The 13,280-nt window shown below is 38.3% G+C and overlaps 1 protein-coding gene across 1 annotated transcript in view; it reads right to left on the reverse strand.

The window, feature by feature from the left end:
* Positions 1–13,280, reverse strand: part of LANCL3 (LanC like family member 3) — a 168,134-nt gene that overhangs the window by 12,155 nt on the left and 142,699 nt on the right. The window contains exon 4 of the mRNA XM_004376944.2: positions 10,180–10,387. Coding sequence (XP_004377001.1) covers positions 10,180–10,387 — 208 coding nt within the window. The remainder of the gene's footprint in view (positions 1–10,179; positions 10,388–13,280) is intronic.

Genomic DNA, 13,280 nt, shown 5'->3' on the forward strand with positions numbered 1-13,280 from the left:
AATCAAACACATGGAAACTGAACAACACCTTGCTCAAAAACTACTGGGTTATAGAAGAAATTAAGGATGGAGTAAAGAAATTCACAGAATCAAACGAGAAGGAAAACACATCCTACCAGAACCTTTGGGACACAGTAAAACCAGTGCTCAGAGGTCAGTTTATAGCAGTAAATGCACACATCCAAAAAGAAGAAAGGGCCAAAATCAAAACATTAACCCTACAACTGGATCAAGTAGAAAGACAGCAGTAAAAGAAGCCCCCAGGCTCCAGAAGAAAGGACATAATAAGAATTAGAGCAGAATTAAATGAAATAGGAATAGAAAATAAACTGAAAGAGTTAACAAGGCCAAAAGCTGGTTCTTTGAAAAGATCAAAAAAATCGATAAACCACTGGTGAAACTGACAAAAGAAAAATAGAAGAGGAAGCAAATAAGCAGTATAAGAAATTAGAGGGGTGATACCACAACAGACCCAACTGAAATTAAAAGAATCATAACAGAATACTATAAAAAATTGTACTCTAACAAATTTGAAAACCTAGAGGATATAGAAAATTTCTAGAAACTCACTACCTACCTAAACTACCACAAACAGAGGTAGAACAACTAAATAAACCCATAACAAAAGAAGAGATTAAAAAGGTAATTAAAATAATCCCAACAAAAAAAAACCCCTGGCCCAGATGGTTTCACTGGAGAATTCTACAAAACTTTCAGAGAAGATTTAACACCACTACTACTAAAGGTATTACAGAGCATAGAAAAGGATGGAATACTCTCAAACTCATTCTATGAAGCCAGCATAACCCTGATACCAAAACCAGGTGAAGATACCACAAAAAAAGAAAATTACAGACCAATATCCCTCATGAACATAGATGCAAAAATCCTCAACAAAATTCTAGCCAATAGAATTCAGCAACATATTAAAAAAATAATTGAGCATAATCAAGTGGGATTTATGCCAGGTATGCAGGGATGGTTGAACATTAGAAAAACAATCAATGTAATCCATCACATAAATAAAACAAAAGACAAGAAAGAACCACATGATCTTATCAATTGATGCAGAAAAGGCATTTGACAAAGTCCAACACCTATTCATGATAAAAACTCTCAACAAAATAGGAATAGAAGGGAAATTTCTCAACATAATTAAGGACATTTATACAAAGCCAACAGCCAACATCATCCTAAATGGAGAGAGTTTGAAAGCACTCCCCTTGAGAACAGGAACCAGACAAGGATGCCCTTGATCACCACTCTTATTCAACATTGTGCTGGCAATTGTGCTAGCCAGAGCATTTAGACTGGAAAAAGAAATAAAGCCCATACAAATTGGTAGGGAAGAAGTCAAAGTACCTCTATTTGCAGCTGATACGATCTTATACATAGAAAACCCCAAAGAATCTACAAGAAAACTACTGGAACTAATAGAAGATTTCAACAAAGTATCAGGGTACAACATAAACTTACAAAAATCAGTTGGATTCCTCTACACCAACAAGATAAAATACTTAGGAATAAATGGAACCAGAGATGGAAAAGGCCTATACAAAGAAAACTACAAGACACTTCTGCAAGAAACCAAAAGAGACCTGCATAAGTGGAAAAACATACCTGGCTCATGGGTAGGAAGACTCAACATTGTGAATATGTCAATTCTACCCAAAGCGATCTACAGATACAATGCAATCCCGATCCAAATACCAATGGCATTTTTTAATGAGATGGAGAAACAAATCACCAACTTCATATGGAAAGGGAAGAGGCCACAGATAAGTAAAGCATTATTCAAGAAGAAGGAAAAAGTGGGAGACCTCACACTACCTGATTTTAGAAACTATTATACTGCCACGGTAGTCAAAACAGCCTGCTACTGGTACAAAAACAGATACATAGACCAATGGAACAGAATTGAGAATCCAGATATAAGTTAACCCACCTATGAGCAGCTGGTATTTGACAAAGGCCCGAAGTCCATTAATTAGGGAAAAGACAGTCTCTTTAACAAATGGTGCTGGCATAATTGGAAATCCATCTGCAAAAAAACGAAACAAGACCCATACCTCACACCATGCACAAAAGCTAACTCAAAATGGATCAAAGACCTAAATATAAAATTGAAAACGATAAAGATCATGGAAGAAAAAATAGGGACAACCCTAGGAGCCCTAATACATGGCATAAACAGAATACAAACCATAAATAACAATGCACAAACACTAGAAGAGAAACTAGATAACTGGGAGCTCCTAAAAATCAAACACTTATGCTCACCAAAAGACTTCACCAAAAGAGTAAAAAGACAACGTACAGACTGGGAAAAAATATTTTGGCTATGACAAATCCGATCAGCTTCTAATCTCTAAAATCTACAACATACTGCAAATTCTCAACAACAAAAAGAGAACTAACCCAATTAAAAAATGGGCAAAGGATATGAACAGGCACTTCGCCAAAGAAGACATTCAGGCAGCTAACAGACATATGAGGAAATGCTCACGATCAATAGCCATTAGAGACATGCAAATAAAAACTACAATGAGATACCCTCTCACCCCAACAAGGGTAGCATTTATCCAAAAAATACAAAATAATAAATGTTGGAGAGGTTGTGAAGAGATTGGAACACCTATACACTATCAGTGGGAATGTAAAATGATGCAACCACTTTGGAAATCTATTTGGCACTTCCTTAAAAAGCTAGAAATAGAAGTACCATCTGATCCAGCAATCCTGCTCCTTGGATTATATCCTAGAGAAATAAGAGCTGTCACACGAATAGCTATATGCACACCCATGTTCATTGCAGCACTGCTCCTGATAGTAAAAAGGTGGAAACAACCTAGGTGTCCATCAACGGATGAATGGATAAACAAACTATGGTATATTCACACAGTGGAATACTATGCAATGATAAAGAACAAGTATGAATCCGTGAAACATCTCATAACATGGAGGAATCTGGAAGGCATCATGCTGAGTGAATTTAGTCGGTTGCAAAAGGACAAATATTGTATGAGATCACTGTTATAAGAACTCAAGAAAAGGTTTAAACACAGAAGAAAACATTCTTTGATGGTTACAAAGTGGAGAGGGAGGGAGAGGTTATTCACTAACTAGATAGTAGACAAGAATTATCTTAGGTGAAGGGAAGGACAGTACATGCTACAGGGGAAGTCAGCACAACTGGACTAAACCAAAGCTAAGAAATTTCCTAAATACAATCAAACACTTTGAGGGACAGAGTAGCAGGGGTAGGGGTCTGGGGACCATGATTTCAGGGGACATCTAGGTCAACTGGCATAACAAAGCTTATTAAGAAAATGTTCTGCAGCCTACTTTGGTGAGTGGCGTCTGGGGTCTTAAAAGCTTGCAAGTGGCCATCTAAGATGCATCAATTGGTCCCAACCACCTGGAGTAAAGGAGAATGAAGAACACCAAAGACACAAGGAAAGTAGTAGCCCAAGAGACAGAAAGGGCCACATAAGCCAGAGACTGCATCAGCCTGAGACCAGAAGATGGTACCCAGCTACCACCAGTGAGCACCCTGACAGGGAACACAACAGAGAGTCCCTGATGGAGCAGGAGAAAAGTGGGGCGAAGAACTCAATTTCTAGAAAAATACCCGATTTAATGGTCTGATTGAGACTGGAGGAACCCCAGAAAGCATGACCCCTGGACTCTCTGTCAACCCAGAACTAAAACCGTTCCTGAGGCCAACTCTTCAGACAAAGATTAGACGGGACTATGGGACATAAAATGGTACTCATGAAGAGTGTGCTTCTTAGCTCAAGTAGATACATGAGACTAGATGGGCAGCTTCTGTCTGGAGGTGAGATGAGAAGGCAGAGAGGGTCAGGAGATCGTTGAATGGACAAGAGAAATCATCGGTGGAAAGGAGGAGTGTGCTGTCACAGTATAGGGAGAGCAATTAGGATCACATAACAATGTATGTATAAATTTTTGTATGAGAGAGTAACTTGAATTGTAAATTTTCACTTAAAGTACAACAATAAAATAAATTATCGAAACCCTCAAAAAAAAAAAAAAGAAAAAGAGAAGGTGCTCTGTCCCTTTTTTATAGACTTTTCCAGGACATGAGGACCCCGATGAAGTTTATTCCAAAGGTAAAATCCCATTAGCCTAGATGAGATCAAAATGACTTTCTTTTGCTGCATACAGAAAATGAAGGGTCAGGCTCCCACCTAAATAGATTAGGGAGCCAGCAGGTTGACAGGATTCCTAAACATAGGAGCTTTAAATAAAGGACTTACATATACTAGTATTTTTCCTCCATCACATATGTGGTTATTTAACATTGGAATGTTAGATAAGGTGGCTTGGGAAGACCTTTCTGAAAAAAAAATGACTTTTGGTAAAGATCTGAATGAAGTGAGGAAGCTAAGAGATGTATTTAGAGAATAAGCATTACTGGTAGGTGGAACAGCAACTTCAAAAGCCTTGAGAAGGAGAGTACCTGGCATCTTAATGGGATCCCAAGAAAGCCACAGTGGTGGAAGGAATCAGGAAGAAGAAGAGTAGGAAATGAGATCAGAAATGTAACGGGAGGCTAGATCATGTAGAACCTTTTTTTCGTAGAACAGACTTTGGCTTTTACTCTGAGTCATACGGGAAGCCATTCCAATGGATCTGGAACAGAGGAGTGTCATGATCTAACATAACATAGACTATCAGAAGCCAATTTAAAAGATCATGATGAAACGTAGAAGCACTCCTAGTAAAATCAAATAAAAGGCAAGGATGTAGACTGTTCCTTTTATTATTCAACATTGTTATGGGTATTCTGATCCATGATGAAAAAAACGAAGTATACGTAAGAGAAAGAAAGTAACAAAATTATAAGTATTTTCAGATAATATGTGTATGTATCTAAAAAACCAATAGAATCTAATGAAAACTAATGGAAATCTTAAAGGAGTTCAGTAAGGTAGCCAGATATATCATTATGGTGCTTATCAAAACTAAGATTCTTGTTATAAGATATGATGTAGATTTGTATGAAAAAGTGCATCTTAGAATTGATATATTGCAGTTATGTGTGTGTGTGTGTGTGTTTGTATACAAGTTGCCATCGAGTCGATTCCAACTCATAGCGACCCTATAGGACAGAGTAGAACTGCCCCATAGGGTTTCCAAGGAGTGCCTGGCAGATTCGAACTGCCAACGTTTTGGTAGCACCACCAGGGATCCTTATATTTAAAAACTTCCATAAATACCAGTAATAAAAAACCTGAAAATATAAAGGAGGATAAGATTCCACTCATAATAAATCTGGAAACATAAAACAACTAGAAATAAAATTAGTACAAAACATATAGGACTTTCTTCATAAGATCAGAATTTTAGACTTAAATAAATGGAAAAGTATACTGTGTTCCTGGACGAAAAAACACAATATTTTATCACTAGAGTAACCTATAAATCAATGGAATGCCAATCAAATTTCCTCAGGATTTTTTTTTAATTTGACAAATTGATTCTAAAATTCAACTGGAAGAATAGATAAAGAGTATAACTAAGAAAAATTAGAAATAAATGAATAATGAAATACGGAGCTGGATAAATGAAATAGAAGAGAGTTCAGAAAGAAATCCACAAATTTATATAAATTGAGTTTATGCTAAAACTACAATTTTGAATCACTGGGAAGAGTGGTCAATAAATGCCATTGTAAGATTCTGTTTTTCATTTAAAAAAAAAGGTAGATCCCTACCTGAGGCCATTAATAAAAGTAAGTTCCAGATGAATTAAAGAGTTAAATGTTAAAATAAAATCTTAAAAAGTACTGTCTTAGTTATCTAGTGCTGCTATAACAGAAATACCACAAGTGAATAGCTTTAACAAACAGAAATTCATTTTCTCACAGTTCAGGAGGCTAGAAGTCCAAATTCAGGGTGCCTGCTACAGGGTCGCTGTGAGTCGGAACCGACTCGATGGCACCTAACGACAATAACTCTAGGAGAAGGCTTTCTGTATCTGTCTGCTCTAGAGGAAAGTCCTTGTCTGTCTGAGCTTCTGCTCCTGGGCAATCTTCATGTGGCTTGGCATGTGTCTTCCCCTGTCTCTGCTTCTCTTGCTTGCTTCATTAATCTCTTTTAGATCTCAAAAGAGATTAAGTCAAGATACATTCTAATCATGCCCCTCATTAACATAATAAACATAACCAATCCACCACGTGTCTGTCAGTTTGTCATACGGTGGTGGCTTGTGTGTTGCTGTGACACTGGAAACTTTGCCACTGGTATTTCAAATACCAGCAGGGTCACCTTTAGTGGACAGGTTTCAGCAGAGCTTCCACACTAAGACAGACTAGGAAGAAAGACCTGCCAGTCTACTTCTGAAAAAAGTGACCAATGAAAACCTTATGAATGGCAGCAGAACATTGTTTGATATAGTGCTGGAAGATGAACCCCTCAGCTTGGAAGGCACTCAAAATACTACTAAGAGCTGCCTCCTCAAAATAGAGTTGACCTTAATGAGGTGGATGGAGTCAAGCTGTCGGGACTTTCATGTGCTAATGTGGCACAACTCAAAATGAGAAGAAACAGCTGCAAACATCCATTGATAACCGGAACGTGGAATGTACAAAGTATGAATCTAGGAAAACTGGTAGTCGTCAAAAATGAAATGAAACACATAAAAATCAATATCCTAGGTGTTAGTGAGCTGAAATGGACTGGTATTGGCCATTTTGAATTGGAAAATCATATCATCTACTATGCTGGGACTGACAAATTGAAGAGTAATGGTGTTGCATTCAACATCAAAAAGAACATTTCAAGATCTACCCTGTAGTACAACACTGTCAGTGATAGGATAATATCCATACACTTACAGGGAAGATATCATTAATATCACACACAAGTAAAATTTTTCTGAAGATCATTCAAAAGCAGTTGCAGCAGTACATCAACAGGGAGTTGCCAAAAATACAAGCCGGATTCAAAAGAGGACATGGAACAAGGGATATCATTGCTGATGTCAGATGGATCATGGCTGAAAGCAGAGAATACCAGAAACATGTTTACCTGTGTTTTATTGACTATGCTAAGGCATTCGACTGTGTGGATCATAACAAATTACGGATAACATTGTGAAGAATGGGAATTCCAGAACACTTAATTATACTCGTGAGGAACCTGTACATAGACCAGGAGGCAATCATTTAAACAGAACAAGGGAATACTGTGGTTTAAAGTTAAGGTGTGCATCAGGGTTGTATCCTTTCACCATACTTACTCAATCTATATGCTGAGCAAATAATCCAAGAAGCTGGACTATATAAAGAAGAACAGGGCATCAGGATTGGAGGAAGATTCATTAACAACCTGCGATATGCAGATGACACAACCCTGCTTGCTGAAAGTCAAGAGGACTTGCAGCACTTACTGATGAAGATCAAAGACCACAGCCTTCAGTACGGATTGCACCTCAACATAAAGCAAACAAAATCCTCACAACTGGACCAGTAAGCAACATCATGATAAATGGAGCAAAGATTGAAGTTGTCAAGGATTTCATTTTACTTGGATCCACAATCAACGTTCATGGAAGCAGCAGTCAAAAGATCAAATGATGCATTGCATCGGACAAATCTGCTGCAAAAGACCTCCTGAAAGTGTTCAAAAGCAAAGTGTAACTTTAAGGACTAAGGTGCGCCTGAGACAAGCCATGGTGTTTTCAATCACCTCATGCACATGAAAGCTGGACAATGAGTAAGGAAGACCGAAAAAGAATTGATGTCTTTGAATTATGGTGTTGTGGAAGAATATTGAATATACCATGTACAAATCTGTCTTGGAAGAAGTACAGCCAGAATGCTCATTAGAAGCAAGGATGGTGAGACATTGTCTCACATACTTTGGACATGTTATCAGGAGGGACCAGTCTCTGGAGAAGAACATCATGCTTGATAAAGTAGAGAGTCAGCAAAAAAGAGGAAGACCCTCAATGAAATGGATTGACACAGTGGCTACAACAATGGGCTCAAGTATAACAACTATTGTAAGGATGGCGCAGGACCGGGAAGTGTTTCGTTCTGTTGTACATAGGGTCACTATGAGTCAGAACAGACTTGAAGGCACCTAACGACAACAACCAACAATCCTCATTGATACAACCTAATCCTGCCTCAGTAACATAACAAACACAACCCATTCACAAATGGGATTATAACCACAGGCAGAGGTTAGGATTTACAACACATATTTTGGGTGGACACAATTCAACTCATAACGTACTAAAAGTTAATGCAAACTAATCTGCTTGTAATCTTGGAGTGGGGAAGGTCTTTTCAAGCACAACACAAATCCAGGAATCGTAAAGGAAAGATTGACAACCTTGACAAGACAATATTTAAAAGACTATGAACTAAGTTGAAAGAGAAATGGCAAAGTAGGAAAATATTTGGAACACAATATATATTGACAGTGTTACAATCCTTAATACAAGCATCACAATAGGAAAAACTGGGCAAAGGATAAAAATACCCTAGTTATAGACCAAGAAATATCTATGGACATAATGATTCCAATTCTAACAATGTATTGAATATTTTGGATATTTGGGGAAGTTTTATTTGCATTAGTGAAAAGCGTACATATGCCAAATGTCCACTAATGAGAGACCGGTTAAATTCATGATGGTACATTCATAGTGAATAACTATATAGCCATTAAAAATGGTCTATACAAACTAAAAAGGAAGAATGCCCCTTAAAAATTGTTCATTTAAAATTGCAACTTGCACAAAGTATATATAGCAGGAGTCTATTAAAATACACATATGAAACATATACATATAATACATATATGAACATACATTTATACTTAGAAAAAAGTCTGTAATGATATAACTCAAATTTTTAGTAATAATAATAGTAAATACTTACATTGCAGTTATTACATGCCAGGCATTGTTCTAAGTAATCTGCACATATTAACTCATTCAAACTACCCAATACTCCTATGAGGTAGGCACTATTTTTCACATTTTACCGATGAGGACATTGAGGCCAAAGAACAAGTTACTTAACTTGTTCAAGGTCACACAACCAATAAGATAATTATCAGGTGTATCCCTTCAGGGAGGAGAAAGAAGATATGGCAGTCTGTACAGCCTTCGAAACCCTATGGGGTAGTTTACTCTGTCCTATAGTGTAGCTATGAGTTGGAATTAACTCGATGGCAATGGGTTCGTTTTCTTTTTCCCTTCAGTGAGACTCTTCACAACAGCTCAGTCACTATTCTTTAGCCACCCCCACCCCAAAAGTGATAGCTCAGATCATGGGAACAAGACCACATGGTTTGTGTGTGAGAGCGCCCCTGGCTTAGAAGGCCTAAGTGCCACGTAGGAAACCAATATCTTTTGTGACAACCTATGGACATAGCTTCCATGTGCCTGCAAATTGAATGCCAGCCTCATGCCACTGTGCATTCAGGGAACCTCCCGCTTGTGCTTCCCACAGGGTTATTGAGTTATTTATAGTTCATTTGTAGTCCTTCCAGTTCAGGTTACTCAATTTACAAACCAGGGTTTATTTCTACCAAAAGCAATGTTGTCTGGTACACAGCTGATGTTCCATTTTTATCAGGTTTCCAGGGAATAAATTACAAAGGGCAATTTGGCCCTATCGATCAAAATTACAAATATACATAGCCTTGGTCCAGTGATTCTATTTTTAGGAATTTATCTTTCAGAGACACCTGTACATGTGTAAAATTATATACATATACATATAGTTATTCATCACAGTATTATTTGTAATAAAAAATATTGGAAATAACCCAAACGCCCCTCAATATGGGACTGGTTTAGTTATGGTTCATTTGTACAGTAGAATACTATGCAACAATAAAAATTATTGAAGCAGTCCTTTATGTACTGATTTAGGGTGATCTCTAAGATAGCAAGGTGCCACCATTTGTATAAAAAAAGGTGACAAAAGTCTACATATACCTATTTGTGTATACACAGAATATCTCTGGAAAGCTAGACAAGAAACTGGTAACACTGATTACCTCCAGGTGAACTAAATGCCTAGAGGGAATAGTTGATGTATTCCTTTTTGCATTTTGAACCATGTGAATGTATTCCTTATGGAACAAAATTAATTAAATTTTTGAGAAACAAAAAACGTGAAGAACGACTAACCTTTGGGCTCGGTAAATGTATTTAGAGTTTCCCGTGAGCCGGTATAGAAGCAGGAAGACATAGGCACTGCCGGCCACACCATGGCAAATCCCTGGCCCCTTCTTTAGCAGGCCCTTCTGCCATGTGAGTTCCCCACACCGGATACACGTGTCCAGGTACTGTGGTTTTTTGGACACCAGATAAGCTTTGGCAAAGAGATAGGCAATTCCTGTGAAAATATCAAAGACATTAGAGGTGACTTTCAGGACTTAATACTGTAAAGTAGAATTTCTCAAACTGTAAAAGAGTCACCAATCACCTGGTATATTGAGAAAATGCAGATTCTGATCCAGCAGGTCTGAGATTCTGCATTTCTAAAAAGCACCCTTCCAGGAACCACACTTTGAATAGCAAAGGTATAGAATATTCTACAAGGGAGTCCTGCATTTTCCCTGTGAGACTTAGTTTTAGGTAGTTGTTTTAATTGTATCATGAGGTTGGCCCCTGGAGAAAGACCAGTATTTTAATTGAAGTACATAGATTGACAAAATCCATAATTTATGAACAGGTTAATATTTAATGAGGGATACTTTGGTAAGTATTACGCATATCTGGCCATTTGGAATGGCTAGATGTTTATACAGCTTGCCCATTCCCCCACAGAGGTTCAGAATTTATAATGTTTAAGTACTTGTAACTATCCACCTTTTCTTAAGAGCAAAACTGGGAGTCCTTCCAAGAACAGCAATGCTCCCAAACAACCTTGCCAAGACTCCTACTCCAGCTGTGAAGTAATTCCTTCCCAACTTGACTGTTCCAAGGAAAGAAATTTTCCTTCAAAACCCATCAACAAAGGTAATATCAATTGCAAAGCCAGGAATGGAAACGAGAGAAGCTATAGCTATTAATAGAAAGAATTTTCCACAAGTTCCAGGTGCTCATATTCAGGGCAGAGGTTATTAAGATCACTCATTCTCCTGCGTAGCTTACCTTTCTCCTATGAATAAAAACTGGAAAAGACTGAAAGTTAGTGGGTATCCTGACTTGCTCATCCATTTGAGTTATCTCTGCCTGTCATTGTCTTTGACTAGGCTATTTTATAGTTCTGTAGAAATAGAAATTATCTTCTAGAAAACTGATTATAATATAAATAATTTCTGTAAATAGGAACACACATTCCACCTGGCAGAAGTTGGATTGACTCCTGTTTCTGTAGAAGAAATCAGTTTTGCATCTATTAGGCAAATTCATTTCAGCTTTCCTTAACCAGCTGCCAATTGTGGAGTCAATTCCAACTCATGGCAACCCCATGTGTTTCAGTGTAGAACTGCTCCATAGGGTTTTCAAGGCTGTGATCTTTCAGAAGTAGATCACCGGGCCTTTCTTCCAAAGTGCCTCTAGTGGACTCAAACCACCAACCTTTTGGTTAGTAGCCAAGCGCTTTAATCATATGTACCACCCAGGGACTCCTCAGCATTCCTAATGGCGTATACATATGCATGCTCATTGGATTCACCATGGTTATAACACCTCTCTGGTTCCCTCATTAATTAATGAGTTAAAGAAAATAATTGACATGTGGTTCATTTTATATTTATATGAGTCATGATTTTATCATTTTAAAGTCTATCCTTTACCACTCTGTATGATTAATACACACATTAACAAGAGGCTCTTTCCTTAGCCAATGCATTCCAGTCAAACACTATCCTTACCTATAGCATTTCCTCCTTTAATTTTAGGAACAAAGTACCTCCCACAAACTAAAGGAGGACTTAAAAAGAATTGAACTGATTTATTTATACAGTCACTCATTCACTTCATCCGTTCATTTTAAAGTGTTCATCGATTGGATGCATAACCCTGGGCAAGGCAGGGTTCATGAATATGTGACCTGTGCAGTCCCACAGGGCCTTGCTCTCAGAAGGGCCCACACTGGGCCCTGCTCTGATATTGCTATTTTGAAGTTCTTTTTTTTTTTTTTTTTAATTTTATTGTGTTTTAGGAAAAGTTTACAGCACAAATTAGATTTTCATTCAAAAATTTATACACAAATTGTTTTGTGACGTTAGTTGCAATTCCCAAAATGTGTCAGCACTCTCTCCCTTTCCGTTTCCCCCGGGTTCTTTGTGTACCTTCCTCCAGTTGGCCTGTCCCTTCCTGCCTTCTTGGGAGCCCTTGGTGGCACAGTGGTTAAGAGCACAGCTGCTAACCAAAAGGTCGGCAGTTGGAATCCACCAGCCACTCCTCGGAAACCCTATAGGGCAGTTCTACTCTGTCCTACACAGTTGCTATGAGTCGGGTATACCTGCCTTCTCGTCTTTGCTTTAGAGCAGGTGTTGCCCATTTAGTCTCATATACTTGATTGAACTAAGAAGTATGTTCCTCACGTGTGTTATTGTTTGTTTTATAGGCCTATCTAATCTTTGGCTGAAAGGTGGACTTTGGGAGGGGCTTCAGTTCTGAGTTACAGGGTGTCCGGGGGCCATAGTCTCGGGGGGTTCCTCTAGTCTCTGTCAGAGCAGTAAATCTGGTCTTTTTTTTTGTGTGTGTGAATCTGAATTTTGTTCTACATGTTTCTCCTGCTCTGTCCGGGACCCTCTATTGTGATCCCTGTCATAGTGGTCCGTGATGGTAGCCGGGCACCATTTAGTTCTTCTAGGCTCAGGCTGGTAGAGACTGTGGTTCCTTTAGTCCATTAGTCCTTTGGACTAGTATTTTCCTTGTGTCTTTGGTTTTCTTCATTCTCCTTTGTTCCAAACATGATGAGACCAGCAGACATATCTTAGATGGCCTTTCGTAAGCTTTTAAGACCTCAGACGCTACTCACCAGAGTAGGGTGTAGAACATCTTCTTTATGAACTATGTTATGCCAACTGACCTAGATGGCCCTTGAGACCAAGGTCCTCAGCCCTCAGCCCTAGTAACTTGGTCCATCAGGGTGTTTGGATGTGTCTAGCAAGCTCCTATGACTTTGCCTTGGTCAAGTTGTGCTGACTTCCCCTATACTGTGTGTTGTCTTTCCCTTCACCCAAGTTAACTTATCTACTATATAGTTAGTGATACCCCCTCCCCACCCCTCCCCTACCTCATAACCATCAAATATTGTTTTTTTTTTTTCT

This window comes from Trichechus manatus, unplaced genomic scaffold (assembly GCF_000243295.1).
Source record: "Trichechus manatus latirostris isolate Lorelei unplaced genomic scaffold, TriManLat1.0 scaffold00046, whole genome shotgun sequence".
Lineage (NCBI taxonomy): Eukaryota > Metazoa > Chordata > Mammalia > Sirenia > Trichechidae > Trichechus > Trichechus manatus.